Here is a 21788-nt window from a genome sequence, read left to right on the forward strand (position 1 = left end):
TTACTTAATTCCATATGCCAATTGGAGTTTTAAGGTTATGGTTAATGTTTATAAATATGAATAAACAGATGTATTGTACCGCATGACAGTATAGCCATGAGCTATGGTGCCTCCGTAGCCAGGTGGGCAGGAGCAGCAGTGTATAGCACACACTTCTTGATTAGACCGGGATTCAAGCCCGTGACCACCAAATACGGAGGGATGCGGTGGTCAGGAATGACCACCGCATATCCCGGAGCAATATGGCCTTAGTTGCCATTGCTCCTAAAAACCAAACAAAACAAACAATAGCCATGAGCTATGAACATGTTAGGGCATTTTGCAGTCCTGGTGTAGCTTTTGGGACAACTGGTATGCATGTTGTGAATTCTAGTAGTCTATGCTACCACAAAAAAAAAAGTATACTAACACAAAAAAGAAAGGTTACTATGAAGTTGTTAACTCCTCTGGCCGTGAATAGCTGTACAGAGTATAAAAATAAACATTTATTTACTTCTTTTAATTAGTATACTTGTGTGATTTAGTTATGCCATTCGGTTCTCACATTAGAAGTCCAAGGTTCATTACTATAAAATGCAAAGGTTATACCAAAAGCAATCTCTTTGATTTAACTTCTAAAATATGTTTGGTGCACAGTTCACATTTTCCAAACATTTATATTTACTTTACTTGTTTATATTCTAATCTTCAAAACAGTCCTCGTTTTGCTGAACATACTTGCAATTTTGAACCAGTGCTGCAATCCAGTTAGGTAAAATTGAACATACTACTTGATTTTTCAAGTTTCCCTTTCTGCTCTTGATTTTATCTGTGCTAAAATTGTCCATAAATACTATCCTCCATTGAACTGGACAAATTGCGTTAGCAGTGCCATATCTGAATTGTAGGTGGAATATGGCATAACTATGCAACCTGTTTTTGACAGTTGTTGCAGTTATGGAAAAAGACATGGGAGGATGAGCATTATTGTGGTATTGCTTGATGGAATCAATATTGTTTAGTGGGCTCTCCTTCTGGATGGCTGTGCTAAATTTTTTCACTGTCAAAATGTAGGATTCACTGTTGATTGTTTGATCATGCTCCAGGAAATCCAAAAAAAAAATGATCACTTGATTATATTGCTCTCTCTCTCTCTCTCTCTCTCTCTCTCTCTCTCTCTCTCTCTCTCTCTCTCATGATCAGCAGAATTTAACCTGCTCAGTTAATCAATGTTAACAACCAAACAACACTGCCTTCACAATAAGTTTCCCTGGTATTGCATTGCTTTCAAATGGATGCCACTGCCAAAATGTTAATTTGCTATTTATTTAAAAGATGAGACAATGGCTAAATAGCAGATTAACCATTTTGTTATTGCAGTGGTATTGCCAAAAGGTTATCTTGCTAGTTGTTCTACTTTTAAACAAATGTGTATAAAAGTAGTGCAATATCAGGGAAACTCATTGTGAAAGCTGAATCTGTTCTGTTTTCAGCATTAAGATCATTGCATCAACTGAACAGTTTAAATCCAGCTGACTGCAAAAAAAGCACATGAGAGAACAGAATAATTTCAATAAAACCAAATAGCATTAGCTGTTTTATTTTATAATTATTAACTTTATTATTCAAATGCCTTTTTATAAAAGTGACAAACTTTTGAAAAATTTATTGAGAAACAAATTATGAAATTTATTGTTTCATAATTTTCACAATAAATTGACAGCACATCTCACGTTTCATCACTGAATTTCATGGAAGGATACATTTGTTGTGTTTTGGTATGCTTTTCTCAGTTGTGATATAATGCATGATGTCAGCCTTGACTGTCTTGAGAAAGAGTATAGTTCACGTGATTAGTTTTCTACTTCTGATAGAAACTTTTCCATCCTCTGGCAAACATTGTAACCACTATGCTGGAATCCAGGTATCCGAGGGGGATTAAGCACGAGGGTACAAATGTGCACACCCTTTGAATGATCATGGTTCAATTCTCATCATGACTACTAAGTATTGGTGTAATTCTTGTATTCCCTCTATCTGGTGAACTCTTTGTTTTGTGGACGTCTCGAAGTATAAACAGAAAACTTAACACTTATTGCAGAATCTCTTTCTGTGGTACAAGGAGCCAACCTCTCCATCTCTAGATGATTACCAAAATAAAAATAAAAAACAGGGAGAAACAGGGACTGATATGAAAAACCTGTTAATCTTGTCACCTTTTTCAATTCAACATCCATGGCATTTAGCATTAACAACATCTCTTTGTATTAAACCCATGATGGGCGTCTGTGGTAGGCAACATGGATAAGAAACAAAACAAGAATAAGCTTTGGCTTCTTTCCCATCTCAAATGTATATTACATCATGGGATTACATAGTTTTGACAGTAAACAAGCCAAGAAAGCAGACATTTTAATTGATTCTGTCCACCCAGTAACTTTTAATTACATATTTGATCACAACCAATTCACAGTTTTTTAAAGCATTATCAGTTACCGTCTCAGACAGTTTTAAATTGTGTTTAGTGGGAACCACTGATGATGTTATCAACAACAAATTCTAAATGGAATTCATTCAGTGAAGTAATCATAGAAGCTACTAGGCTTTTTATACCAACTAAAAGATACCATTTAAGATTTAGCCCTAAATGGATATCAGAAGAACTGGAACTAGGGTAGGGCGAGTGGGGTGCAGCATTTTAAGGGTGCATTCGACCAGTTATATTTTAAAATTGCTTAATTTTTGATTTAATTAAAGTCAGACCTGTGTTTAACGAACTTCTTTATAGAAAATATTTTGAATTCCTTTTGTTAATTACATTTAAAAGTTTCTGTAAAATGAAGATAATTTCCATATAATGAATGGATTACGAGTGACTTAACTTTGTATGCTTTGTTTCCACCTTTATGCAATTTAAGCAATTAGAAAACACAAGTTAAGGGTTAAAGGGATTACCGTTCCACAATGTAAATGGAATGTAAAACGTATGCAGCCACCTATCCCACATACCAGGAAGTCATGCTAGTCAACTGCTTTCTATAGCCAATCAGACGATTAAGGCATATTCCCAACATGGATAATAGCTTATGAGAAACTTGTGTTCTTTGTTTAAAATAAAAATAAAAATTTTATTAAAAGAAATACTGCATTATCTTTGTACGTGCTACTTATAATTCCAGTAATTTTTGTGATTTTGTAAGTGAAAAAATTATAAATTTGGCATTCATAATCACTTACAGAAAAAAATATCATGGAGGAACAGTGTTTTACAAATTTCGAAAATAACAGAGGAATTCCATAATAGATTGTACAGAGAAATTCCAAATACAAACTTCTAAAAAGTATGGCTCGTTTTGTGTTATCACACCTCCTGAGCTTTTTGGTTTGTCCTCCAGTGCTAACCACTGGAGGTCAAACAAAATTTTTCAAATATCTATTGATATTTCAACTGATAATTGAAAAATCATGTTTTATCAATTCTGCAGGATATAAAATCTGTAACCCCTTTACAACTTCTCCAATTCATTCATGAGTATTGTCTAATAGAAGCCTATCCAAATATAGAAAAAAGCATTATGAATTTTTCTTACCCTGCCTGTAATAGTAGCGTCTTGTGAAAGGTCCTTCAAAGCTAGAAAAATTCAGTTAAAATAATACACCTTCATTGCATATTTTTAGTTTATGTTATAATGTTAAAAGTACTATATTTCACAATATTTTGTTTCTATGATTTTATACTAGATATATAAACATAACCTATCTGTACTTTCTTTGTAGTTTAGTTATATGTACTTTCTTTGTAGTTTAGAATTAATTTCTCTGTAGATATAAACAAATATTTGTAAGTTTCTTTTTCTTTCATATTTTTGTTTTCTTATATTCATTGTATTATTTAAATTATTTTATTAATAAATATATGCAAATTGTAGACCGTTGGAATGGTAATTATTAGTTCATACAGATTGCAGAGGCATAGCACAGGGGTGTAGAGGGGGAGATTTCTCCAGGCACTGAGCTTCAGGGGCTCACACTGAAGGAATTATCTGTCACAATTAGGGGCACCAGGAAGACATGTTGCCCTCAGCTGTCTACAACCCTAGCTACACTACTGAAAAATTGACTACCTGCATATAACAGGGGCGTACTTATAACACTTTTGCCCCAGGCATAGGATTGTTTAGTTCCAGCTCTGCCAAAGAGACTCGTGGCAGAGAAGGAAAACACATAGGATGCATATGAATTATCAGGTGACACAAAAGCCTACAGTGGATATAAATTAATCTGCAATAAAGTTGCAAAAGATGTTAAGCAAATTAAGGCAGTCTATGAGAATTCCATGGCAAACAGTGTAAAAAAAAAAAAAAAAAAAGACATAAACATTAGAAGGAAGAGATGAATCACATTGGTCCACTAAATATGAATGGCTTAACTGTTGATTCTGCACAGATTGCTGACAAACTGAATCAATAGTTTGCATCTATGTTAACACACAAGGAAATTTTTAGAAAAGGGAATGACAAATTGTATCAAATTCTAACAGGGAGCTGGATGATTTTGCAATAACTGAGAGGAAAGTGGGAGAGAAATTGTTGAAACTAAATATAAAAGCGTCACCTGTGTTGGTTGGAATCTATCCATTTATATTAAGAGAGGCAGCAAAAGAGCACACCTTTAACCATAATTATGAGAGCATCCTTGGATTCAGGGGAGGTGCCTATGCACTGGAGATGTGTGAATGTATCCCTAATTCACATAGGGAGGTCAAAGGGTGAAGTGAATAATTACAGACCTGTTAGCTTGACTCCTATTGTAGGGAAAATAATGGAGTCACTGGTTAAAGAATTAATGTATGACCACCTGGACAGGAATGTAGGAATATACCACAGTCATAGAATTAATGTGTTAAGGGGCGATTGTCTGATTAATCTAATTAGATACTGTGATATAATAACAAAAGAATTGGATGCAAAAAATAATTTTGACATAATGTTCTTAGACTTCAGAAAAGTTTTTACACTTCACATAAGGCTTCAGTACAAATTGGAGCAGTGTGGAATTAGGGGTAAGATACTGCTATGGATAAAGAGATGGTTGAGTAGAAAAAGACAGAATAGTTAACAATGGGTACTGCTCTTCTTGGCCTACTCTTTTTAGTGGAGTTCCCCAGGGTTCAGTGCTGGGGCCATTGTTGTTTTCAATCTTTATTAATGATATTGATAAAGGCATGTTAGGCTTATTGTCTATGTTTTTTAGATGATATGAAGGTTGGTGGAGTGGTTAATGATAGTAATCAAGTATGCTACTGCAACAAGATCTGGGAAAATTAGACAGATATGCGGAGAAGTGCAATTGAGTTTAATGTTGACAAATGCAAAGTATTGCATACTGGTAACAGTAATCCTAAAACAACATATCAACTGCTGGTACCACACTCAGGGTAGCAGAGAATGAAAAAGATCTGGGCATTAATTGTGCAGTCGGACATGATGTGCTCTGAACATCGCAGAACAAGGCTGCTAGGACAGCTCATAGGATTTTGCCAATGATATATAATTGATTTGCCAGCAGCAACAAGGAGGTGATTTTCCTGTTGTATAAGTCAATTGTTAGGCCACATCTTGAACTGCTTACATGTCTGAAAGTTTCATTTTAAGAAGGATACAGATCTGTTGGAATGAGTAGGGCAGCAAGATTAGTGAGGGGGGAAACAAAAGGGGTACTCTTACTGAAAAAATCTTCAATTGTGCAAATTGCACCATCTGAAAACTAAAATCCTGCAAGATCTAATTAAGTTGTTTAAGGCTTTGAAAGGATTGAGTAAGTTCAATGCTGATAGCATCCTTCTGCTTGTTCAGACAGTGCACATGGAATATGAATTTAAATTGAGGAAAGATGGTTGCATGATAGATTTGTGGAAATTTTGCTTTCAGCCATGGGTAGTTGATTGTTGGAACAAACTTTTGTCTGCTGTTGTGTAAGTGGATAGGTTGAATAAGTTATTGAAAGGTTGGACAGGTGATGTGTTTGTTTTTTTTGGCTGATGCTGCATAAGCTTGCTGGCTTACATAATTTTCCAACAAAAAAAATACTAATACACATTTTTACACATAAAGATTTTTTTTTGTTGGAAAATTTTACACATAAATGCTGAATAAGATACCCCAATTGCATTTACAATATAATTTTATGTTATTTATATTATTAAATTATTTTTACTTAGTAAGCTGTTATCTTTATTATAGAGTAGTGAAATCCCAATAGAAATTTTAACAGCCAGCATCTCATTGAAGTTTATAAACAATATTTTCCATTAATTAAAAATTGATTGTGGTTCAAGACTGTCATCTGATATTTGTAGTATAGCACAGTAGACGGCAGTAGTAGTACTAGTGGAATGTGATGCAAGAAAGCAAGTGTATGAGCTTATGCAGCATCAGCCAAAAAAAAAAAAAAAATCACACCATTCCCTCCAAATGCCTGTCCAGTTCCTCATTAAATTTATTTAACCTATCAACTTGCACAACGACAGATGGAAGCTTGTTCCAGCAATTAACCACCCACTGGTTAAAGGCAAATTTTCACACATCTATTCTACATCTGTCTTTTCTTAATTTGAATTTATGCCCACTTAGGTTCGTAATCTGAACAAGTGGAATGATCCCATCAGAATTCAGCGTGCTCAACCCATTCAAGGCCTTATACACCTCAATCAGATCACTGCACAGGTGCCTAGTCTCCAGCCACTGCAATTTGCAGAACTTAAGCCTCTCTTGGTAAGAGGATCCCTTCATTCCCCTCACCTTCTCCTCTTCTCCCTTTTGGTTCCTTGATGTATGGTGTGGATCATCCCTTGGATGTAATAGAAAACAGCTCAGACTCATTCCCAGTAAATAATCTGTACCAAATATAGCGTGAAATGCCAAAGAATTGCATTAGACACTGTGATATTAGTGTATAAAAGTTTTTAAACTTAATTTCTTTGTCTGATGATTATTATTTGCATATGTGTTTTCCTGATCACAGCTAATTTTAGCCAAAACATCTTTAATCTAAGATAAATACTGTTTTAATTTTAACTACAGTACATAATTTGCATTGATACTTTTTCAGAGGTGACTTTCCTAGCTTTTGGCTATATGACAAATTTAGAAAATGTTACACTATTTTTCAGTAAATAAATTTATTTTAAAACTATTTTTCAGTAAACAAGTTATCCTATATGGTATTAAATTCTGAATTCCCTCAAGTCGTTCAGTCAATAAATGTTTTCAGTTGTAATCTCTTAAAATATCTTATGAATTGGCAAATTGAGATCCCATATGGCATTTTTCCTTATTAACTTAAAGATCCAGTTCACCTAACTTAACTTTGAGTCCCATTAGAAAATAATCATTTCCAAGTTTATAGACATTTGTGACTCATTTGTTGAAAATTCTCCTTTAAAAATTTTTCAAGAAATAAATTATACACATTCTTCAATTTGCATTAGCAGAGGCATACGATGCAAGAAAGCAAGCTTATGCAGCATCAAGCCAAAAAAAAAATAATCCTCCCATTTCACTCATCTGTTCACTCCAAATGCTTGTTCAGCTCAGCCTTATATTTATTTAAGCTATCAACTTCCACAATGAGAGATGGAAGTCTGTTCCAGCAATCAACTACCCACTGGGTAAAGGCAAATTTCCGCACATCTATTCTGCAACTGTCTTTCCTCAGTTCAAATCTATGCCCCCTCAGGTCCTTAATCTGAGCAAGAGGAAGAATCCCATCAGCATTGAGCTTGCTCAACCCATTCAAGGCCTTATACAACTCGATCAGATCACCTCGCATGTAGGTGCCTCTGTAGCCAGGTGGGCAGGAGCAGCAGTGCGTAGCAAACGCTTCTTGATTAGACCGGGGTTCGAGCCCGTGACCACCAAATATGGAGGATGCGGAAAGTTCAAGGAATGACCACTGCATATCCCCGGAGCAATATGGCCTTAGTTGCTAATGCTCCTAAAAACCAAATAACAACAACCTCGCATGTGCCTAGTCTCCAGGTGCTGCAATTTGTGGAACTTAAGCCTATCTTAATATCAGAACAACACTTAGCTATAATTAAGATTACAAACTAAATATGTAAGTCATAAAGAACTTAGTATATTTTTGTCCTCAATAATTTCAGTAAAACATTGAACTGAAAGTTGTGTGCATATATGTGCATTCACATACATAGTACAGAATTATTCAAAATTCATGCAACCCAAAATGAAAGGCTAATTTCTTTCGTTTTGGCAACCATAAACAATTCTTATAAAACCATATTAGTGGCACTACTGTATTCCTCCATATGCAGACCAGTAGGTGTAAGCTTACACTCACATAAACTCAACCATGCCATTTGTTTTTAGCAATGCCATCATACTTGTTTCCTGTTTGCAGGGCCGTACCGAGCCATTTTAGTACCTGAGGTAAGAATGAAAAATTACACCTTGCCCTAAAATATAAAAAACATTTTTTTAATTAAAAAATGACTTATTTAAAAATAAATTTCTGATACATGTTTTAATAAAAAATTAAAACTGAGGCTATAAAAAGGACAACCATGGGGACACCCCAGATAGCCCTAGCGTGCAGAGCTCGATATCTGTACAGTCGTGCGACAAAGATTTTCGTCTTGCAAAAGCAAGATGATAAACAGATTGGAATAATCAAAACATAAAATTGAAAATGTTGGCAATTATTTAATCTTTCTTTTGGCATCCCTTTCAGCTTTTAATCTGAGGTGAGAGCCTTGTTCGCCTCACCCTCAGCACAGCTCTGCCTGTTTGAAGGTGTTGCAGCACCTTTTGTTAAAAATCATACGTGAACACAAAAGCTGAATTTTGAGAAACATATCCTGATTTGTCAGTACCTAATAAATCAATAATTTCACAATTAGTAATCTGTTTTTGTTAAAGAACATGCTGGACACCATTCATTGCTAAGCAAAGAAAAACTTAAAAATGTTAAGCAACATTTATTATATATTTTTATAATTACTTATTATCATTATAGTTATTATAATTACTTGGTTACATAATCTGATAGTAAAAGAATTAATAAATTTTAATTATTGATATTTGGCTTATGTGAATTTTGAATCATTTTGTATAATACAACTGATTTCCTATTATTTGTTTCTTAATATGTTAACATCATTCTGCACTATCGTTTTTTCCCCTATATAGTTTCACATCTGAGGATAATGAGACTGTCTTGGAATGCTGCAGGTATGTGGCACCATTGTTATTGAAATCTTGGGCATATGAAGAAGAACGAAGGTTGAGAGAACAGTGTCAGGTTGGTAATTTGTATAAATTTGAAAAATAAACTTGATTGCAGTTGATTATTAATTCAGAAACTAAATTATACAGGTGTTTCATACAAAAATATGCTCTGAGTTGAAGATACCACAAAAATTTTCATTATTCCAAAATTAACAGTTGATTCACTTTTTAACAACAGTATTACTGACCAAATGCATCAAGCTGATTAGCCTTTGTTGAAGCCCATTATTTTCTAATGGTTACAGATTATTAGAAAGTAATGGGCTTCAACAAATATTTTATCGCTATAAATTTCTGTTAGTTACAGACTATTAGAAAATAATGATTGTAGAACAGTTACTTTCTAATAGTTATATTAAATGGTACATAGTACAGTCAAGAATTTCTCAGACTGTTACTGACCAAACACAGTAATGAATTACTAACCAAACAGTATTAGACTATTACTGACTAAACACAATAGTGCTATGATTATTGACACAGTGATGCAGTCAATAAACATAGCATGATTTGCTTTTGTTAAATTGTAAGTTTCAACCTGCATCTACACATATATAGAAGTTTGCTAATCATTCAAACATGTTTTATTACTGTGTACATTTGAAATGCATTTATTTTATCACAATTTTTTTAGCGTGAAAAATGTCAAATTTAGAAGATTGTACAAACATCAAATGTTTCAGCACCTGAAGGAATCTGCTTCTGAAACATTGTAATTGATGTGTCAGGTTTACAGAGGGGATTCTCAGTTTTGCAGTATCATGTTGAATGGTATCATAGATTCAAAGAGGGAAGAGAAAGTTTAGCACATGTATGTGACCATGCTGGAAGATTTTTAGTTGCTTACTTGAAAAAACTGAAGCAGTTGCACAACTTATATGTCAGAACCACTGTATGACTGTTGATAAACTTGAAGTTTTAAAAATACATGAAGCCATCATAGAATTTTAAGCAGTGACTTGAATGTGCATCAGGTTGTTCGGCATGTGGAGCTTCTAATGCTTATTGAGGATCAACACAGTGAACAAATGACAATTTGTAGTTATCTCATAATGGCATCTGATAACAATCCATTGTTTTCTCTGTGACTCACAAACAAGATGCAAACCATTAATTTAAAATCATTTCATTTGATGCAATCAAAAAAATTTCAGCAAGACAGATGAAAAAGGAAATTGATGTTAGAAGTTTTTAACCATCGTGGTATCATGCGCTATGAATTAATTTGTCAGGGTGGCACTATGAATGAGGAAAGATAAGTGCAAGCATTGCAGCAACTGTGAGAGGCAATTCAGCAAAAGAGTCCAGTGCAGTGGACAGTAAAAGATTAGAATATGTTGCATGACACACTGCTACAAACAACTGTTTAAAAATTGATACTGAAATTCATGTAGAAGTATTAGTAATGGCCTCATGGTGCAAGAAAGCCTATGGCTTATGCTGCACCAGCCAAAAAATAAATAAATAAAATAAATAAATAAATAAAAAAAAAACCGAATAAAACAATAAAAAATAAATAATAATCATTAATAAAAGAAAAGGAAATTAAACCTATCATCCTATGCGCTTTCCTGACCCGAAGGTACTATCCAAATGACCTTTGAATTTCCCCAAACTGTCAGCCTCTACCACCCATGTAGGCAACTTATTCCAGTAATTTATAACTCGCTGGCTAAAATAAAACTTCCTGCAGTCCAGTCTAAACATTTCTCCTTGTAACTTGAATTTATGTCCCCTAGTTCTAGCATCATTTATAATCTTGAAAATTTCATCCTCATTCATTTTACTGATGCCTCTCAGAGCCTTAAACACCTCAATCAAATTTCCTCTAAGGTGTCTAGTTTCCAAACTCTGTAATCCGCATATTCGAAGTCTTTCGTCATAAGGACACCCTTTTGCCAATCTCACCAGGCGAGTTACCCATCTTTGCACCCTTTCAAGAAGCTCGATGTCTTTCTTTAGGTGCAGTCTCCATACTTGAACACAGTATTCCAACTATGGTCTAACAAAAGCCTTATATAATGGGATTATCATGTCCCTATCTCTACTTGCAAAAGTTCGATAGATCATCGATAGGACACCATGGGCTTTCCTTGCAACCTGTTTACAATGCTCAGAGAATTTCATGTCTGAGCGTATCGTAACACCCAAGTCCCTTTCCTCCAGTACTAGGTTTAGTTGAACTCCACCAAGTGAATAAGTTATTTTGGGATTACTGTTTCCCAGGTGTAATACTTTGCACTTTTTTTGGATTAAAGCATAGCTGCCATTTTTCTGACCATTCCTGAAGTCTATCTAGGTCTCTCTGAAGAAGCTCAGCTTGACAGTGATCATTAACTACTCCACCAATTTTAATATCATCTGCAAATTTAGACATCATGCCCTCTATCCCTTCATCGATGTCGTTTATGAAAATTAAAAACAACAGTGGTCCTAATACTGATCCTTGGGGAACCCCACTTCTTACATCAACCCAATCTGAGGAATAGCCACTTATCACAACCCTCTGCCTCCTGCCCTGAAGCCATCTTGCCATCCATCTAAAGATTTTCTCAGTGATTCCAACTTGTTCCAGCTTATAAAGCAACCACTCATGTGGGACTGAGTCAAAAGCTTTGCTGAAATCTAAATAAACAATGTCGAAATTATTCCCTAAATCCAGCTCGTGAGTGACCCTTTCAAAATAGCAAACCAGATTTGTTAAACATGATTCTCCCTTTACAGAACCATGCTGAATATCCTTGAGAATTTCAATTCAATCCAAATGATCCTGAATTTCACCCTTGATCATTGCCTCCATGATTTTCCCTACCACTGAAGTCAGACTGACAGGTCGATAATTTCCCGCTTCACTCTTAGAGCCACCCTTATGTATGGGAGATACATTGGCACTTTTCCAATCCAAGGGAATCTCCCCAGAGTCTAGTGATGCTTGCATAATTAGCCTCAATGGTTCAATGCACTCACTTGCCACCTCCCTTAAGATTATAGGGTATATTCTATCAAGTCCATGAGCCTTACTGGCCTGTAGGCTCGAATTTCATTAAATAATCTTGCGAAATTTCAGTATCATTAATTACATATTTTTCAACTTCGCACCCACAATTTCCCATTGCCACAAAAGGTTTTTCATTTGTAAATATTGATGCAAAATAACTATTGAGTTCATCTGCAACGGCAGCTGGTGTATTTAATACTATCCCCTTTCCCTTACATAAAGGTTTGATCTGGTTTGTCCTGCTCTTCTTGGCATTTATATATGTGAAGATTTCCTTATCACCCCCTCTTTGCTCTGTTTGCTAGTGATTTCTCATAAACTGCCTTTGCCTGTCGAACCTTTTCTGTGGCTCTATTACAGACCATCTTGTAGCTGTTATAGGCTTCAGTACTTTTTATTGCTCTGTAACCTTTCCATGCCACCTTTTTCTGCTCAAGTAATGTGGCAACTTCACTATTCATCCAAGTTGGATGAATAGTGAAGTATTTTTTTTTAATGGTATATATGCATTTAAGGCATCTGTGATTACTGTTTTAAAAGCATACCACAGTTCAAATGTATTTATTCTCTGCGTGATATCTACCCAGTTAATAGAGGCCATGTAGTACCTTAAGGCATCGTAATTTCCTTTTCTGTTTGTTATCTGGTTTTTTAGGAGCATTAGCAACTAATGCCATATTGCTCTGTTCCTTTTCTGAAATTAAAACCCATTCCTTTGCCTTTTACTACTGCTACCTCTCTCATCATCATCTACAGTAGAACTCCATGATCACTTCCTGCTACTGGTTCCTCTACTGTCAGCCCTGTTATGTCATCTGATTCATGGGTGATGATGAGGTCTAGGATATTCTAGACACTTTCCCTGACACGTTGATACAAATAACAGTCATCTAGTTGATTTAAAAATTTTGTTCCCCATGTCAAGTTTCCTTCCCATTTACTCCAATCAATTAGAGGAAAATTGAAATCACCCATAATAAGACATTGACGCTGACTTGCTCATTCCATTTGCATGTAGAGCTTTCATCATAATCTTCACAATCGCCTGGTCTGTAGATTACTCCTACTCGCATTATACCTTTGTTTCCAACTATCTCACACCATACAGATTCTATGCGAAACGTCTGAATCCAGGAAATCTATCATCGCACTCGGGCTGCTTCTGATAAGAAGCATTACCCCACCACCCCCTTCTATCTACCCTATCCTTCTAAATACATTATACAAGCTGTACTGAAACTCATTATGCCTGAATTGAAGACATTTAGAAAATGCAGCCATTGTTGCACTACTAGTTTCTAGTGCAACAAGAACTCATTGAACTTAAGAACATAGTATTGTTATATTACCACTAACCTCCTGCTGTGTTTTTCATTTCAAGAAATGAAACAGTGTTTACAAGGCTGTTATTTCTGTAGTGAACAAGTGGTTATTGATGCAACTCAAACTGTTCTCTGTGCTATCCAGCCAGGATAGTTCTAGAACTGCTATCAACAGTTGTACCAATGGCAAAAGTGCATTATTGCTCAAAGAGAGTATTTAATATTCAGTCTCGGAACTTTTTAACTATACCAAACATGACAAGGCAGACTGTAACATTTTAGTATAAAATGTCAGACATATTCAGACATCAGTAACATTGAAGAAAACAGATTTTTATTAAAGCAGTTAATAATGTCCAGGTTCATTTTTTTTTGCCTTAATGATAGAACTGATTCTTTGTTGAAGACTTTTAGCTATCTGTCAGTTCACAATAATAGATAGATGAAATTTGACGTGTCTTCTACCGTCACTTAGTTGCTATCACAATAGTTTAGGTAGGCCAAAGGTTTCTCCCTGACCTTTATGGCTCATTCCAAAAATATTTTCTGTGAGATTCAGATCAGGACTCTACAAGTCAGACTTTATATGATGGAATAGTATTAGAATATATGAGCAATAGTTCCTTTCGAATGATGAAAAGCAGCCCATATGCAGATGCTTTGTCTCCATCTGAATTTTCAGCTGTGCAATATGCAAATAAGCACAGGTGCACACACTTTGTATAGACATATGCAATAAATAAAAATATGAACTGGTGCGCCGTGACCAACCAGTCATTTCATCAAGGGAGCCCAACAATCACCAGCCTCCTTTGAACTTCATTATTGGTAACATGTGATTCTCCAAGCCCAAACATGACAAGGCAGACTGTAACATTTTAGTATAAAATGTCATTCCAACAACATCTGTGTCCACTTTTTCAGAGTCCATGAAGGTTCATTAATATTATGTGGGCCTGTCAGCTGCAACTATTGCATGGAAATGAGAACTCTTCCTCTTTATCTCTCTATGGACAGTGTACACACTGTCCATAGGGCAAGACAAATAAATTGGTTTATTGGTTTAAGTGGACTTTCTGCTTTTCAGGAATTTGCAAGAGCAGCTGTGTTTAATAGGTGGAGAATGTTGCTATGCTGTATATGAATCTATCGAAAACAGACTGCAGGTCAGACTGGTTGAATTCCTGTAGGGAAAACTGTATGATTATAAATTTGAAATGCAGTTTTTATGTTTAAATCTTAAGAAGCTTGGATGAAAGGTAAAATGTACTGAATATTTGTTGTGTTGCTTATGCCTAATTTAATGTATGCTTATCATTGATGTAACAAATTACTAAAGTGACAAGTTGATGAAATTTCCTTTCAGGAGTTAGCAAGAGCTGTTTTTTAAAATCAGAGAGAGGGGTGGATTTCCTGTTTTGAATTATGGGATTGGTTTTGCTTTGGAGAAATTTTTGGGGTATCTCATAGTCATTAGAGTACTGTGATCCTCTTCTATTGCATCACTGCTTTGAGTGTGATGATCTTCCTAGACTAACTAAATCAAGTCTCAGAGTGCCATACACTTGGAAAAGTAAATATTGGTCTAAAGAAATAATCAGAGATGAGGTTGTTTGTCATTTGGTGAGTGATTGTGTTACATTAGTGACTGATCTAGATGGTGTTTCATTATGCTGCCTAAGTGACATTAGTGACTGATTCTGAATGGTGGCTAATTGTGCTACCTAATGACTCATTCATTTGTGGCCCATTGTGTTAACTTGGTGATTGATCCCAGATAATTGAATCCAGATTATCGCTCATTGCTGCCTTAGTGACTAATCCTTGAGTGGTTTATGTGTGCCTTAGCTATGACTGTGGAGATGATAGTTCATTGTTACTTTGGTGACTGATCCTGGATGGTAGCTCATTGTTACCTTGGCGACTGATCCTGGATGGGCTTGGCTATTTAGTGACTGAACTATAGGGTGGCCCTTTAGTAAGTGTTGCCTTAGTAAGTGACCTGTATGATAATGGCAGGGATGCCAAAAATTGACTGGCACTGCCTAACCACAATAAATGTAATGTAATGTCAAAAGTGCCTTTGATGACTAGCAACTATTGATGCTTCCCCTCCATGTTCTTGCATACCTGCTCATTATCAACATATACCATACTCACATCATTCACTAACGCAAGGTACTTTGAGAGGATAGTGTATGTAAGTAGTAACATCTATTTAAAGTTTAACTTGAATTTCTTTATGTGATAAATCTAATTTCTTTAATGTGATAAATCTGTTTCCTCTGTAAGATTGAAAAACTATTTCACAAGTACATAAAATAGTTTTTATTTTATGATTTATTTTCTTCTTTATTGAATACAATTATTTTTCCTTTTTAGTCACTTTTAACTGTTGCAAGAAATCTTTTTACTCATCTAGGTAAGATATTGCTTATTTATATATCAAAGATATTGATCATTTTTTAAATTAAATAAATTGGATTTTATCAAAACTTTGATATTAACCAAATTGTTTATATATTGTGAAAGGAACTGAATGAAATATTATGGCAATGTGGAAATTATCACTGATTCAGCAGCATAACTACTATGGGACAAGAATTAGCAAAGTGTAAGGGCTCATGAAGATATGGGGGGTATGGGTCTGTCCTGATAAATTTTTTTATAAATATAAAAATATGTAATTAAAATACACATTATGAATAATATTTTTTATAAGTAAGCCATTGATGTTTCATGTTAATAAAAATAGAAGGACTTTTTGATGGCAAATTTCTAGTTATGCCACTGCACTGATTAGGATGGTTTTTATTTTTTTTTTTTTTTTTTGCAGATGGTGCAAAAGTCTGCTTTCATGCATCACTTACCCATTCTGTACGGCTGTGTTTTCATTGATATTATTACTATAATTTTAACACTGAGAGTAACTGTTTTATTTTGCTTTTGTAAACTTCTTTGGAGGATCTATCTATATTGGTGCATTTTTTTATCATTTTTTTGGTATTTATACAGCTGACCCAGCTATAACATGCAACATATGTTCTGAAAAAAAAAAAAAAAAAAATTGTCTTACATAATGGTCAGCCTTGTGTAACAGTACATGCAAATGACTATCTGAAACTAATAATACTACAATAAAGCTATATTTAATCTATGAATTTGGTTTTCTATATACTAATTGTATAGAAAAAAAATAATAATAATTGCTGGATTTCTATTTATCTGTTTTTAATTAAATTTGGAATGGATCAACAGATATTTTTAAAAGAGCCCAAATATAAAATTTCTTGAAAATCTGTCTACTGGGAGTTGAGTTGTTACTTGCAGATGGATGGACAGTTGAATGGGTGGACAAACATGGTGAAGACAATAGGTACACATGCATATATATATATATATATTTATATGAGTAATATGGAAAGTTAATAAATTGTAACTAATACTTATTGTCTGCTTGAATTATCTTCTATATTATATCTTCAATATTATACAAAATATTTTATATATATATATATATATATATATATAATTATATTTAAATAATGTTGAAAAAGAAGTATTACTTAATAAAAGTAAAAGGAGAGTACAGCACACATCAGAGGCAGCAAAAAGCATATTCCTCTACATGATGCTTGAAATATAATCATATAAATTAGAATAAGGTTTAAAATAAAACAAAATAATACCAGCAGTACGGCAAGACTAGAGCGAAAAAACAAAATTAAACCTAAATTCAAATCTAAACAGGGAGGGAAGAGAGAGGGAGTAAGAATAAAATATTGCAATGGAAACTCTAAATTAATTTAGAAAATCTAATTATACGAATAATAATTCATTAAAATTTAAAGCCAATTAAATAGAAATTTAGCGGTGCCCCCTCTGATGGGCACCAGGTCCAAATTAATGTGAAATATCACCAAACAGAGATTTAAACCATACACAACAAAACAAAAATATAAAATATAGACTGACCATTATGCCCCATCTCAACAGAGGACCACAAGGCCAATAATGGTCAGGGAATCGCTGCATTTCGAACGCTAAACAAATCACCGCAAAGGCGAAACGACCGCAAGATCAGTCCGCCACACCGATCCACAGATCGAACCGCCAATGCAGGGAATTGAACAGCGGTGGTCCTGATGCAGCGAAAATCAAAAATAGAACAGACAAAAGCACTCCAGTGCAAAGCCACACTACTGACACAAATACACTTAACCCGTTTATATAAATGAATAAACTAGAGCGATATATAAACTATATATATCGCTCTAGTCTTGCCGTACTGCTGGTATTATTTTGTTTTATTTTAAACCTTATTCTAATTTATATGATTATATTTCAAGCATCATGTAGAGGAATATGCTTTTTGCTGCCTCTGATGTGTGCTGTACTCTCCTTTTACTTTTATTTTTATTAAGTAATACTTCTTTTTCAACATTATTTAAATATAATTATGTCACATGATAGTATTGGGCAAATTGCTAACGCTGTGCCTGTACTGCCATCTATAGTTTATTCATTTATATAAACGGGTTAAGTGTATTTGTGTCAGTAGTGTGGCTTTGCACTGGAGTGCTTTTGTCTGTTCTATTTTTGATTTTCGCTGCATCAGGACCACCGCTGTTCAATTCCCTGCATTGGCGGTTCGATCTGTGGATCGGTGTGGCGGACTGATCTTGCGGTCGTTTCGCCTTTGCGGTGATTTGTTTAGCGTTCGAAATGCAGCGATTCCCTGACCATTATTGGCCTTGTGGTCCTCTGTTGAGATGGGGCATAATGGTCAGTCTATATTTTATATTTTTGTTTTGTTGTGTATGGTTTAAATCTCTGTTTGGTGATATTTCACATTAATTTGGACCTGGTGCCCATCAGAGGGGGCACCGCTAAATTTCTATTTAATTGGCTTTAAATTTTAATGAATTATTATTCGTATAATTAGATTTTCTAAATTAATTTAGAGTTTCCATTGCAATATTTTATTCTTACTCCCTCTCTCTTCCCTCCCTGTTTAGATTTGAATTTAGGTTTAATTTTGTTTTTTCGCTCTAGTCTTGCCGTACTGCTGGTATTATTTTGTTTTATTTTAAACCTTATTCTAATTTATATGATTATATATATATATATATATATGGCTCAGTATTGTGAAGTTTGCATGAATTAGTGGAAAGTTTACAAGTAGGTAAATAAATTTAAGAACATTATTGAAAGTGTTTAGGATTCTTCTTAACTAAGCGAAGCAAGAGGGGGGGAAATGGGGGCAAGGAGTTTTTCATGTATATGAATACAAAGAAGAAGAAAACGAATCAAAATCATTGTGTAATGGTCATGAAGAAAGCATTAGCTGACTTCACATTCAGCTGTACTGAGGAAACCCTTCAGTAAAGATGAATTTTATTAGAAAAACATATGAGCCTAGCCGACCGGGCTAGCCGAGTGGGTAAAATACCTGCCCGGCAACCCAAAGGTCGCGGGTTCGATTCCCGCCTCGGGCTTGGATCAAAGTACTGCAAAAACCTTGGGAGGTGCAATATGGCCACAGAAGCCGATGCGCCAACAACTACCAAATCAAAAAAAAAAAAAAAATATGAGCCTAAAGGCAAGTAAGGTCTTGGAGTTGATGGCCTATACCCAATACCCAGTAATTTTGAGCAAGGTAGCTAGAGCATATTGAACTGAGTTAATTATGGGGACATCATTGAACTCAGGGGTAATTCCTTTGAATTGGATCTCAGTTTTAAGAGCAAAATGGATAACTTCATATAATTCCCCCTCAATGTTGTTGAGCAATTTATTTATGGTTTGGCTACCCAGTTGCATTGTTTCCTGACATAGTTTGCATAGTATTCAGTGATGTTTATTCCCTATTTTTCTGTTTTTAGACAGTTAGGCATTTTTATTATATTTAAACATTGTAGATTTTAAACATCATTGACTGATATGAGAAGAATTGCTGTTTCTTTGCATTTTTCAAAAAATAATTGCCTTGTGAAAATTTCAGATATTGGAGTATTTATTAACTTCCTGGAACTAATGCTGCTATTCAACACATTTTTTATTTCATAAAATAAAATTTGGTCTACTGAAATGATGCACTTAAATTGAAAATTTGCACTTTTTACAGGTGTCCTCATTACTTTGGTTATAATTTGGGGCATTATACCAAGGTATAATGCCCCAAGTTATAACCAAGTGTCCCACTTTGGTCATTAGAGGAACTGGTTAGCACATCTGATATTTATGTAGCCTCTTCATGTACAAATAAAGTACTTGATAACAGAATAAATTTATATTAAGTCTGTGAAAATGAAATAAAATTTCTTAAACTGTCATTACGAGGGTTTAGTGTCAAACAATGTTAACTACAAAACTGCATTTTCTTTTTGTGATAACTTGAGTTTTACTTTATACAAGTAACAATGCATATCATGTCACAGAACTGTATTTCTTTAGTACTTTACAAGTTAGCTTAAGCTGCAAGTACATTTCTGGTACTTTCCAGTAAACCAAGAAAATGTCAAATTACTTTTTTTTAGATAATTACAACAATGTCAACTACAAAATGATTTTGTAGTGAACGTTTTTTGACACTAAACCCTCGATTAGTCAGAAATGATGATGAAAGATCACATAAGTTTAGCCACAAAACATTTCTGTAAATTCACATATTAAAGAAACTAATTTCATTTTCAAGTGCTTAAGTTTATTAAATCAAAACTTGCAAGCAATATTATATACCAGTTCCTTAAATTAGTTATGGATTGACTCATGTACTACAGTATTATGATATTAAAATGAAATACCCTATTCTGGAAAATCAGTGCTTCTAGCTGATTATGTTAAGTTATGCAGGAGAAGCAATTTTTGTGATGTTCTTTCAGTTTGGAAAAACGTCACAAATTTATATCATTAAAATACATTTACTATAGCACTGTATCTCTGATCTAGTAAGAACTGTGAGAGTTTCTGGCTTGATATTTTGGTAATTTGCCTATCCTGAGCCATGGAAGTAGCCTTATTACTAAAGAACATTTGACAAATTTGGTTTTTGATAACAGTCCAGGATATATGAGCACATTTTATGTTTGTTTGCTGTACCTAAAATGCTGGGCTTCATTTGAGGAGTATAGGCAAAAGTTTACATTCATTTAACTGTAGTATGCATAACTCTTATGCTAATGACAGTTATGCATAGTTATGCACTGTGGACAAGTATCTTGCACAAACAAAGACTTTGTACCATATGCTTGTTCTACTTGATGGAAAATTAAAGAGTATAGTGCAATAGGAATGGTATACAAATATGACTAATTTTGTTTCACAAAACTTAAAAATACAGTGAAACTCCACATCCATCACCACTTTTTTTTGATCATAATTATGTCTTGTGTAGTCATAAACAAATTTTCTAAAAGGAAAACCTTAGAAGTTATTTCTTTTTAGTCATGTTAGCGTATATACATAAAGCAACTGTTGCCTTTACCATGTCTCTCCATCCTTCCGTGTGCAATAACTCCAACACGTAGTGGATAGATTTTCAGGAAATTTTATACTTGGCTGTTTTAAAAAGATTTTTCAAGCCATAAAAAATTTCATTGAAAAATTGGCTCAGTAGAAATTGAGCAATTATTTTCTTTTTTCATGTAATGTGGCAAATATGCAGAAATTAAATTTTCTCAGTTCACTTATAAAAGTCCTTGCTTTTTGCTCGGCTTTTTTTTTATCAGTTTACTGAATACATAAATCATGAATTATTATTATTTGCTTATTATTTTAATCAGAGCAGAAACATTAAGTACATTTTATATTTAAATTGTTATTAAAATCTGGGAAGAAATAAGTAAAATTGCATTACAGTAGTATTGACAGTATACTATAATAGTTAAATTTATGAAAATCGTGCAGCCTGAAGTAATTGTTGCATTTCACACACTGATAATTATAAAGTATTTTAAGGTGTAGAGTGAATATAACATTCGGATGAATGCAGTGAAGTGAAATAAATTACTTATATATTATTAGTTAATCAGGTAATAATTAATTGTTAACAGTTAATAGGAGCAAAATTTATTTACTTTTCACTTTTATTAATTGCAAAAAAGAAAAAAAAATTAATTTATTTAAGATATAAAAAAATCTGACATGTCTGAAATGTAATACACTGCATACATTAACAGA

General features: G+C 34.1%; 1 protein-coding gene across 1 annotated transcript in view; it reads left to right on the forward strand.

The window, feature by feature from the left end:
• LOC150078091 (cGMP-dependent 3',5'-cyclic phosphodiesterase-like) overlaps nucleotides 1-21788 on the forward strand; it is a 329128-nt gene that overhangs the window by 123748 nt on the left and 183592 nt on the right. Inside the window, exons 8-9 of the mRNA XM_090384462.1 lie at nucleotides 9189-9300; nucleotides 15990-16029. Of these exons, the coding sequence (XP_090240588.1) occupies nucleotides 9189-9300; nucleotides 15990-16029 (152 nt within the window). The remainder of the gene's footprint in view (nucleotides 1-9188; nucleotides 9301-15989; nucleotides 16030-21788) is intronic.

The sequence above is a fragment of the Mastigoproctus giganteus genome, chromosome 11, assembly GCF_048544385.1.
Source record: "Mastigoproctus giganteus isolate SK-2022 chromosome 11, ASM4854438v1, whole genome shotgun sequence".
NCBI lineage: Eukaryota > Metazoa > Arthropoda > Arachnida > Uropygi > Thelyphonidae > Mastigoproctus > Mastigoproctus giganteus.